The 12,062-nt window shown below is 44.1% G+C and overlaps 1 protein-coding gene across 1 annotated transcript; it reads right to left on the reverse strand.

Annotated features, from left to right (window-relative positions):
* Positions 1-308: 308 nt before the first annotated feature.
* On the reverse strand, positions 309-1,772 carry LOC127314391 (uncharacterized). The gene has a single exon (XM_051344855.1). The coding sequence runs from the start codon at positions 1,737-1,739 to the stop codon at positions 513-515; it is 1,227 nt and encodes a 408-aa protein (XP_051200815.1). The 5' UTR covers positions 1,740-1,772; the 3' UTR covers positions 309-512.
* Between the last annotated feature and the right edge of the window lie 10,290 nt (positions 1,773-12,062).

The following is a 12,062-nucleotide window of genomic DNA, read 5'->3' on the forward strand; positions in this document are numbered from 1 at the left end:
GAATGCTGAGCTTATCTTCATTACTGAAGTGAAGAGTGGGAAAAAGCTTCAGAAACTTGAGACGTGGTTGTTCCTTATATTTCTGTTGCTTACTTGATACTTCTACAGCCTACCCACACTTGCATAGCAAAGAAATACAAAATAAAAAATGTGTGTAAGGGCACAGAGATGCCTACGGAAAGAAATACAACTAGTTTACACTGAAAGTATGATGATTAGACAAAGAGGTGTCAGCTTATGTAAATTTCCATGTAGCATCAATTGATCGCCAAAGATACATACTATTTACAAAGAAAACAGACAAGAGCTAAAAAAAGGCATAACACATTCACTTTATTCAGCATCATCTGTTCATGACCGATATGAAGTGCGAAAACAAACACCTAAAACATGAGACATGGTTTCCGCTTGCATAACCTATACTTTTATTGCTTACTGAACAATAATTTGGGCCCTACTACAACATGCATAGAAAACAAGTAGTACTAAACATTATTGAAAATTCGAAATCATCACGGGTGACTCGCTCCTGCAGCAGACTTGGGCACCATGGATTCCTCAGTGTGGGGTTCATAATCATCATCAAGATCAACCTTCACAGTTGACAACCCCTCGAACAAAGGTTTTTCATCCACGGCACCATCATTGTTGTCTTCCATGGAAAAGAAGGGATGCCGAACAAGACTCTGTTTGAACCTAAGCTTCTCAAGCTTGAGGAAAACGTTCCACTCGTACCGTGTCGGCGAGCTGCCGTCTATACCAGAAATGTTCTGCAGGTATTGCCATCGAAGTCCTGTGTTTTCCCCCTTCTCAGAAAGCACGATCATATCACTGTTGGTGTCTGGTAGCAGAAAGAAGGGCATCATCTGCAATTTGATCCGGTGCTTGAGCGACCAGACCCATCGCTCGTAATCCTGCAGCACCCAGAGATCAGCCGTGGCGCCGTTGTAGTCGTACAATCCGAGAGTAGCATTAGTTGTCTCAAACAGCTCGATACAAGCGCCATCGACAGGCGACATGACGTGCCGGAAGGACTCGGCGATGGTGTCGAACACCAGCATGTTGTTGACCTTGCCGCTGCCTTTAACAGGAAGCTTCAGCGGGTGCCAGTAAATCCTGCCGCCCGCCAGGACGTGCGGGTTAAGGAACTCCATCATGGGCATCATCGTCACCACGTCCCCGGACGCCCACGGCTCCGGCGGCTCCCCGACGCACCTGAGCTCGCAGGACCCGAGGGCGTGCACGTGGTAGACGGCGCGGCCGTCAGTCTCCACGCAGCAGAGCACTCTGTACGACCCGGACGGGCGGTGAGGGTACAGCCCGGCGATGCAGTTGACGCGGGAGAGCAGCGGGAGGGGCGCGAGCTGGCGAGTCGCTGGGTTGCAGATGTAGAGGCCGCCATGGGCGATGAGGACGAGGAGGCCGTCGCAGGAGGCGAGCACGTCTAGGTCCTCGGCGGTGGCGGTGGCGGTGGTTCGCGCGACGGGGCGACGCTCGCCGGCGCGGTGGTCCATGGCGTCGATCCTTTTCTCCTGGCCTTCTTGGGTGGTGACGAGCGGGAGCGAGGGCTGGCGGCTGTGGTGGGCGCGGAGGAACTTGGCGTCGGAGGTGAGGCAGCGGCGCCAGGAGCGGCAGACGGCGCGGCACCGGAGAACGGGCTTCACGGGCAGGCGCGTCAGGATCTCCCAGATGATGAGCTCCTCGGGGAGCTGGGGCGCGCCGCCGGCCTCTTCCGCCATGGCCGTCGACAGACAGCGGATCTGGAGAAATCGATTGGTTTTTTTTTTTTTTTTTTTTTGAGAAGACTCCACCCTTTATTAACTTAATTCACAGAATTACAAACACCATCAGGTGGATTCAGAAACCAAACATGCCGACCAACAGCAGAGGAAACACTACCTCTAGCTAGATTGTGGGCATCCTTATTCGAAGATCTACGCTCAAAAACAAATTCTACCGACTGGAATAACTTTCCAGACTCCACAACCTCATGAACAATCTGTCCATACGATACAAGCTCCGAACCAGCCTTGATAGCACGCACCACATTGGCACAATCACTCGCCAAACGCAGCCGTCGTACATTGAGATCAAGCGCCAGAGCAAGGCCCTCCCGACAAGCAAGGGCCTCCATCGTCTCTGGGTCCGTGACTCCCCTGCTCGCCACCGCGGATGCACCCAGGAACGTGCCGTCTGCATCACGCGCCACAGCCGCCACTGCCGCGGTGCCCCCGTTCTTCGACAGAGCAGCATCGACATTCACCTTCGTGACCCCCGCGGGGGGTGCCAGCCACCGAGGGGACGCCGCCACTGCTTGCTTCAGTTTTGGAGGTGGCGCCAGCATATCCAGGTCCGCAATAAACCTGTCAATAAAACAGAGCGTCGAGAAAGGACTCTGATATATATCCTCGTGCAGAGCCTTCCGACGAGCATGCCATATCGCCCACATAGTGACAACAACTCTTGTCAACTCCTGATGAGAGACAGCGTCGATCACCGCAGCCAACCAACCTTTTGCATCTGGTTCATTGATGTTAATGATGAGTTCGACCAGACCCTCGGGTAATAACGCCCACACACATCTGGCCATATTGCAATCAATCAGCGAGTGGCGCCATGAGTCATGTGCATGATACGTCTCCGACGTATCGATAATTTCTTATGTTCCATGCCACATTATTGATGTTATCTACATGTTTTATGCACACTTTATGTCATATTCGTGCATTTTCTGGAACTAACCTATTAACAAGATGCCGAAGTGCCAGCTTGTCGTTTTCTGCTTTTGGTTTCGTAAATCCTAGTAACGAAATATTCTCGAATTGGACGAAATCAACGCCCTGTGGTCCTATTTTGCCACGAAGCTTCCAGAAGACCGAAGAGGAGACGAAGTGGGGCCACGAGGTGGCCACACCCTAGGGCGGCGCGGCCCCCCCTTGGCCGCGCGGCCCTGTGGTGTGGGGCCCTCGTGCCGCCTCTTGACCTGCCCTTCCGCCTACTTAAAGCCTCCGTTGCGAAACCCCCAGTACCGAGAGCCACGATACGGAAAACCTTCCAGAGACGCCGCCGCCGCCGATCACATCTCGGGGGATCCAGGAGATCGCCTCCGGCACCCTGCCGGAGAGGGGAATCATCTCCCGGAGGACTCTACGCCGCCATGGTCGCCTCCGGAGTGATGTGTGAGTAGTCTACCCCTAGACTATGGGTCCATAGCAGTAGCTAGATGGTTGTCTTCTCCCCATTGTGCTTCATTGTCGGATCTTGTGAGCTGCCTAACATGATCAAGATCATCTATCTGTAATTCTATATGTTGCGTTTGTTGGGATCCGATGAATAGAGAATACTTGTTATGTTGATTATCAAAGTTATGTCTATGTGTTGTTTATGATCTTGCATGCTCTCCGTTACTAGTAGATGCTCTGGCCAAGTAGATGCTTGTAACTCCAAGAGGGAGTATTTATGCTCGATAGTGGGTTCATGCCTCCATTGATATCTGGGACAGTGACAGAAAGTTCTAAGGTTGTGGATGTGCTGTTGCCACTAGGGATAAAACATTAGTGCTATGTTCAAGGATGTACTCCCTCCATCCCATTGCTTAGGGCGTATAATTTTTTTGCAATTTACATCAAAGCATAAGGCGTGGGTGTAAAATTAGTGTAGTACTTCCCAACTTGCCCTTCCATACTTTACTCCTGCATGCATGTTTCGATTTAAAAATTGTGTGCATGCAACTTCAATTGGCTATACCAGCACGCGGCATTAATTTCAACGAAACGAAGGGACGTGGTGTAGGCAGTTAATTCTATTGTTTGTTCCTGCTAGGAGGGGCAAGAGAGATAAATAAGGAGGTATGTAGCAATTTATTAGGGGTACGTTTGGAAACAAATCATCGTGTATGAGCCTCCTTAATCGCCGTGCAAATGTTTTTACGCCCTGTTCTATGAGACGGAGGGAGTAGTTACTAGTTACATTACGCGCAATACTTAATGCAATTGTCTGTTGTTAGCAACTTAATACTGGAGGGGGTTCGGATGATAACCTGAAGGTGGACTTTTTAGGCATAGATGCATGCTGGATGGCGGTCTATGTACTTTGTCGTAATGCCCAATTAAATCTCACTATACTCATCATAATATGTATGTGCATGGTCATGCCCTCTTTATTTGTCAATTGCCCAACTGTAATTTGTTCACCCAACATGCTGTTTATCTTATGAGAGAGACACCTCTAGTGAACTGTGGACCCCGGTCCAATTCTCTATACTGAAATACAATCTACTGCAATATTGTTCTACTGTTTTCTGCAAACAATCATCTTCCACACAATACGGTTAATCCTTTGTTACAGCAAGCCGGTGAGATTGACAACCTCACTGTTTCGTTGGGGCAAAGTACTTTGGTTGTGTTGTGCAGGTTCCACGTTGGCGCCGGAATCCCTGGTGTTGCGCCGCACTACATCCCGCCGCCATCAACCTTCAACGTGCTTCTTGGCTCCTCCTGGTTCGATAAACCTTGGTTTCTTTCTGAGGGAAAACTTGCTGCTGTGCGCATCATACCTTCCTCTTGGGGTTCCCAACGAACGTGTGAGTTACACGCCATCAAGCTCTTTTTCTGGCGCCGTTACCGGGGAGATCAAGACACGCTGCAAGGGGAGTCTCCACTTCTCCATCTCTTTACTTTGTTTTTGTCTTGCTTAGTTTTATTTACTACTTTATTTGCTGCACTAAATCAAAATACAAAAAAAATAGTTGCTAGTTTTACTTTATTTGCTATCTTGTTTGCTATATCAAAAACACAAAAAAATTAGTTACTTGCATTTACTTTATCTAGTTTGCTTTATTTACTGTTGCTAAAATGGCCAACCCTGAAAATACTAAGTTGTGTGACTTCACAACCACAAATAATAATGATTTCTTATGCACACATATTGCTCCACCTGCTACTACAGCAGAATTCTTTGAAATTAAACCTGCTTTACTGAATCTTGTTATGCGAGAGCAATTTTCTCGGTGTTAGTTCCGATGATGTCATGCCCATCTTAATAATTTTGTTGAACTATGTGAAATGCAAAAGTATAAAGATGTAGATGGTGACATTATAAAATTAAAATTGTTCCCTTTCTCATTAAGAGGAAGAGCTAAAGATTGGTTGCTATCTCTGCCTAAGAATAGTATTGATTCATGGACTAAATGCAATGATGCTTTTATTGGTAGATATTATCCCCCTGCTAAAATTATATCTTTGAGGAGTAGCATAATGAATTTTAAACAATTGGATACTGAACATGTTGCACAAGCATGGGAAAGAATGAAATCTCTGGTTAAAAATTGCCCAACCCATGGACTGACTACTTGGATGATCATCCAAACCTTCTATGCAGGACTAAATTTTTCTTCGCGGAATTTATTGGGTTCAGCTGCTGGAGGTACCTTTATGTCCATCACTCTTGGTGAAGCAACAAAGCTTCTTGATAATATGATGATCAACTACTCTGAATGGCACACGGAAAGAGCTCCACAAGGTAAGAAGGTAAATTCTGTCGAAGAAACCTCTTCCTTGAGTGATAAGATTGATGCTATTATGTCTATGCTTATGAATGGTAGGCCTAATGTTAATTCTAATAATATTCCGTTAGCGTCATTGGTTGCTCAAAAAGAATATGTTGATGTGAATTTCATTAAAAATAACAATCACAATGATTCTAGGCCATACCCTGCTAATGGTAACTCTTATGGTAGATATGTTTCACCTAATGAAGAAAAGATGCTAGAAATTGAAAGATCCACCAAGAGCTTTATGCAATCACAATATGAGCAAAATAAATTGTTTACTAAAACTATGAATGAGCAATCTACCTTGTTGAAGAATATAGGGAATCAACTTGAAAATCTGAATAGGAGATCTCTGTTGCAAACTAAACTTGTTAATGCCGAAACCGAATCTCATACATGTCTGCATCACAATCTTCTTTAATTAATAAAATGGCTGCTAAACCTGAGGATTTAGATGACAAAATTACTACTACAGCAAATGCCATCCAAGTTAGAATTAATGAGAATATAAGATTAATGGCTGAACTGCGTGCTAGATGGGATAGAGAAGAAAATGAAAAACTAGCTAAAGAGAAGAATGTAGCTAAAGTATGGACTATTACCACCACTAGTAATGCTAATGCTACACATGTTGCTGCACCTCCTACTATTAATAATAAAAGAATTGGTGTTAGCAATGTTTCCACTTCTAATGCAAAGCGCGAGAAACTGCCCGAAACCGCTAAAATCATTAAACCGCCCGTGATAAAACTCGCTGAAATTTTTTCCAATATTGGGGATGATGATCCCATTGCTTTAGATTATAATGGTTTGAATTTTGATGATTGCCACATCTCTGAAGTTATAAAGTTCTTGCAAAAACTTGCTAAAAGTCCTAATGCTAGTGCTATAAATTTGGCTTTCACGCAACATATTACAAATGCTCTCATAAAAGCTAGAGAAGAGAAATTAGAGCGCGAAGCCTCTGTTCCTAGAAAACTAGAGGATGGTTGGGAGCCCATCATTAAAATGAAGGTTAAAGATTTTGATTGTAATGCTTTATGTGATCTTGGTGCAAGTATTTCTGTTATGCCTAAGAAAATTTATAATATGCTTGACTTGCCACCATTGAAAAATTGTTATTTGGATGTTAATCTTGCTGATCATTCTACAAAGAAACCTTTGGGGAAAGTTGATAATGTTCGCATTACCGTTAACAATAACCTTGTCCCCGTTGATTTTGTTGTCTTGGATATTGAATGCAATGCATCTTGTCCCATTATATTGGGAAGACCTTTTCTTCGAACTGTTGGTGCTATCATTGATATGAAGGAAGGTAATATAAAATATCAATTTTCTCTCAAGAAAGGTATGGAACACTTTCCTAGAAAGAGAATGAAGTTACCTTTTGATTCTATTATGAGAACAAATTATGATGTTGACACTTCGTCTCTTGATAGTACTTGATACACACTTTCTGCGCCTAGCTGAAAGGCGTTAAAGAAAAGCGCTTATGGGAGACAACCCATGTTTTTACCTACAGTACTTTGTTTTTATTTTGTGTCTTGGAAGTTGTTTACTACTGTAGCAACCTCTCCTTATCTTAGTTTAGTGTTTTATTGTGCCAAGTAAAGTCGTTGATAGAAAAGTTCATACTAGATTTGGATTACTGCGCAGAAACAGATTTCTTTGCTGTCACGAATCTGGGCTGTTTTCTCTGTAGGTAACTCAGAAAATTATGCCAATTTACGTGAGTGATCCTCAGATATGTATGCAACTTTCATTCAATTTGAGAATTTTCATTTGAGCAAGTCTGGTGCCTCGATAAAATTCGTCAATACGAACTGTTCTGTTTTGACAGATTCTGCCTTTTATTTCGCATTGCCTCTTTTGCTATGTTGGATGAATTTCTTTGATCCATTAATGTCCAGTAGCTTTATGCAATGTCCAGAAGTGTTAAGAATGATTGTGTCACCTCTGAATATGTTAATTTTTATTGTCGCTAACCCTCTAATGAGTTGTTCTAAGTTTGGTGTGGAGGAAGTTTTCAAGGATCAAGAGAGGAGTATGATGCAACATGATCAAGGAGAGTGAAAGCTCTAAGCTTGGGGATGCCCTGGTGGTTCACCCCTGCATATATCAAGAAGACTCAAGTGTCTAAGCTTGGGGATGCCCAAGGCATCCCCTTCTTCATCGACAACATTATCAGGTTCCTCCCCTGAAACTATATTTTTATTCCATCACATCTTATGTGCTTTGCTTGGAGCGTCGGTTTGTTTTTGTTTTTTTTTATTTTGTTTGAATAAAATGGATCCTAGCATTCACTTTATGGGAGAGAGACACGCTCCGCTGTAGCATATGGACAAGTATGTCCTTAGTTTCTACTCATAGTATTCATGGCGAAGTTTCTTCTTCGTTAAATTGTTATATGGTTGGAATTGGAAAATGATACATGTAGTAATTGCTATTAATGTCTTGGGTAATGTGATACTTGGCAATTATTGTGCTCATGTTTAAGCTCTTGCATCATATGCTTTGCACCCATTAATGAAGAAATACATAGAGCATGCTAAAATTTGGTTTGCATATTTGGTTTCTCTAAGGTCTAGATAATTTCTAGTATTGAGTTTGAACAACAAGGAAGACGGTGTAGAGTCTTATAATGTTTACAATATGTCTTTTATGTGAGTTTTGCTGCACCGGTTCATCCTTGTGTTTGTTTCAAATAAACCTTGCTAGCCTAAACCTTGTATCGAGAGGGAATACTTCTCATGCATCCAAAATACTTGAGCCAACCACTATGCCATTTGTGTCCACCATACCTACCTACTACATGGTATTTCCCGCCATTCCAAAGTAAATTGCTTGAGTGCTACCTTTAAAATTCCATCATTCACCTTTGCAATATATAGCTCATGGGACAAATAGCTTAAAAACTATTGTGGTATTGAATATGTAATTATGCACTTTATCTCTTATTAAGTTGCTTGTTGCGCGATAACCATGTTCACTGGGGACGCCATCAACTACTCTTTGTTGAATTTCATGTGAGTTGCTATGCATGTTCGTCTTGTCTGAAGTAAGAGCGATCTACCACCTTATGGTTAAGCATGCATATTGTTAGAGAAGAACATTGGGCCGCTAACTAAAGCCATGATCCATGGTGGAAGTTTCAGTTTTGGACAAATATCCTCAATCTCATATGAGAAAATTATTAATCGTTGTTACATGCTTATGCATAAAAGAGGAGTCCATTATCTCGTTGTCTATGTTGTCCCTGTATGGATGTCTAAGTTGAGAATAATCAATAGCGAGAAATCCAATGCGAGCTTTCTCCTTAGACCTTTGTACAAAGTGCATAGAGGTACCCCTTTGTGACACTTGGTTAAAACATGTGCATTGCGATGATCCGGTAGTCCAAGCTAATTAGGACAAGGTGCGGGCACTATTAGTACACTATGCATGAGGCTTGCAACTTGTAAGATATAATTTACATGATACATATGCTTTATTACTACCGTTGACAAAATTGTTTCATGTTTTCAAAATCAAAGCTCTAGCACAAATATAGCAATCGATGCTTTTCCTCTATGGAGGACCATTCTTTTACTTTCAATGTTGAGTCAGTTCACCTATTTCTCTCCACCTCAAGAAGCAAACACTTGTGTGAACTGTGCATTGATTCCTACATACTTGCTTATTGCACTTATTATATTACTCTATGTTGACAATATCCATGAGATATACATGTTACAAGTTGAAAGCAACCGCTGAAACTTAATCTTCCTTTGTGTTGCTTCAATGCTTTTACTATGAATTATTGCTTTATGAGTTAACTCTTATACAAGACTTATTGATGCTTGTCTTGAAGTGCTATTCATGAAAAGTCTTTGCTTTATGATTCACTTGTTTACTCATGTCATATACATTGTTTTGATCGCTGCATTCACTACATATGCTTTACAAATAGTATGATCAAGGTTATGATGGCATGTCACTCCAGAAATTATCTGTGTTATCGTTTTACCTGCTCGGGACGAGCAGAACTAAGCTTGGGGATGCTGATACGTCTCCGACGTATCGATAATTTCTTATGTTCCATGCCACATTATTGATGTTATCTACATGTTTTATGCACACTTTATGTCATATTCGTGCATTTTCTGAACTAACCTATTAACAAGATGCCGAAGTGCCGCTTGTCTGTCATTGCTGTTTTTGGTTTCAGAAATCCTAGTAATGAAATATTCTCGGAATTGGACGAAATCAACGCCCAGGGTCCTATTTTGCCACGAAGCTTCCAGAAGACCGAAGAGGAGACGAAGTGGGGCCACGAGGTGGCCACACCCTAGGGCGGCGCGGCCCCCCCTTGGTCACGCGGCCCTGTGGTGTGGGGCCATCGTGCCGCCTCTTGACCTGCCCTTCCGCCTACTTAAAGCCTCCGTTGCGAAACCCCCAGTACCGAGAGCCACGATACGGAAAACCTTCCAGAGACGCCGCCGCCGCCGATCACATCTCGGGGGATCCAGGAGATCGCTTCCGGCACCCTGCCGGAGAGGGGAATCATCTCCCGGAGGACTCTACGCCGCCATGGTCGCCTCCGGAGTGATGTGTGAGTAGTCTACCCCTGGACTATGGGTCCATAGCAGTAGCTAGGTGGTTGTCTTCTCCCCATTGTGCTTCATTGTCGGATCTTGTGAGCTGCCTAACATGATCAAGATCATCTATCTGTAATTCTATATGTTGCGTTTGTTGGGATCCGATGAATAGAGAATACTTGTTATGTTGATTATCAAAGTTATGTCTATGTGTTGTTTATGATCTTGCATGCTCTCCGTTACTAGTAGATGCTCTGGCCAAGTAGATGCTTGTAACTCCAAGAGGGAGTATTTATGCTCGATAGTGGGGTCATCCCTCCAGTGATATCTCTGGGACAAAGGATGTAAAGTTCTAAGGTTGTGGATGTGCTGTTGCCACTAGGGATAAAACATTAGTGCTATGTTCAAGGATGTAGTTACTAGTTACATTACGCGCAATACTTAATGCAATTGTCTGTTGTTAGCAACTTAATACTGGAGGGGGTTCGGATGATAACCTGAAGGTGGACTTTTTAGGCATAGATGCATGCTGGATGGCGGTCTATGTACTTTGTCGTAATGCCCAATTAAATCTCACTATACTCATCATAATATGTATGTGCATGGTCATGCCCTCTTTATTTGTCAATTGCCCAACTGTAATTTGTTCACCCAACATGCTGTTTATCTTATGGGAGAGACACCTCTAGTGAACTGTGGACCCCGGTCCAATTCTCTATACTGAAATACAATCTACCTAACATCGTTTCTACTGTTTTCTGCAAACAATCATCTTCCACACAATACGGTTAATCCTTTGTTACAGCAAGCCGGTGAGATTGACAACCTCACTGTTTCGTTGGGGCAAAGTACTTTGGTTGTGTTGTGCAGGTTCCACGTTGGCGCCGGAATCCCTGGTGTTGCGCCGCACTACATCCCGCCGCCATCAACCTTCAACGTGATTCTTGGCTCCTCCTGGTTCGATAAACCTTGGTTTCTTTCTGAGGGAAAACTTGCTGCTGTGCGCATCATACCTTCCTCTTGGGGTTCCCAACGAACGTGTGAGTTACACGCCATCAGTGCACCACACAACGCACACAAATTTTGGGGCGCCATATGCCTGTGGTATAGCACATCCGCCGTCGGGAGGGAGTGCCTCGCCAGCCGCCATAAGAACACCCTAATTTTGGAGGGGACCTTGATGTTCCATAGAGATGACCACTCCTTTGCTAAACCCTTCACATCCGATCTACCACCCCTTTCATCCAGCCAAGCTGTCCGTCGCTCCCTCGCGTCCACCAGCATGCGGTATGCAGACCGCACGGTGAACACTCCCTTTCTGTCATAGTGCCATGCCCACTTGTCATCATGACTTCTCGACGGGAGAGGGATATTGCAAATAACCTCAGCGTCCATTGGTGCCATGAAGAAATTGATCTTCTCCATGTCCCAGGATCGGGTCTGGGCCTCAATTAGCTCGGCCACCATCATAGGTAGATCCTCTTTGCTACAGACCAAAGGACGCAACATACCATCACGTGGAATCCAATTGGAGTTCCATATATTTGTGTTCAGTCCATTCCCTATCCGGCTTATAAGGCCTTGCTTCAACACCTCCTTTCCCTCGACGATGGCTCTCCATACCCGGGATGGGTGGCTCCCCACCTCCGCCTCCAGGAACTCGCCATTCGGGAAATACAACGACTTTAGGATCCGCGCACTCAAGGCATTGGGGTCCTGCACCATACGCCACGCTTGTTTCGCCAAGAGAGCTAAATTGAAGAGCTCAATATCACGAAAACCAAGTCCACCCAGAGATTTTGGCTTTGTCATCTCCTCCCATGCTACCCAATAGGTCTTCCGCTTGCCCTCTTCGCTTCCCCACCAAAAATTCCTGAGCAAGCTATTGATGTGGTGGCATAGACCTCTTGGTAATTTAAAACAGGACATAGAAT

The sequence above is a fragment of the Lolium perenne genome, chromosome 7 (genome assembly GCF_019359855.2).
Source record: "Lolium perenne isolate Kyuss_39 chromosome 7, Kyuss_2.0, whole genome shotgun sequence".
Lineage (NCBI taxonomy): Eukaryota > Viridiplantae > Streptophyta > Magnoliopsida > Poales > Poaceae > Lolium > Lolium perenne.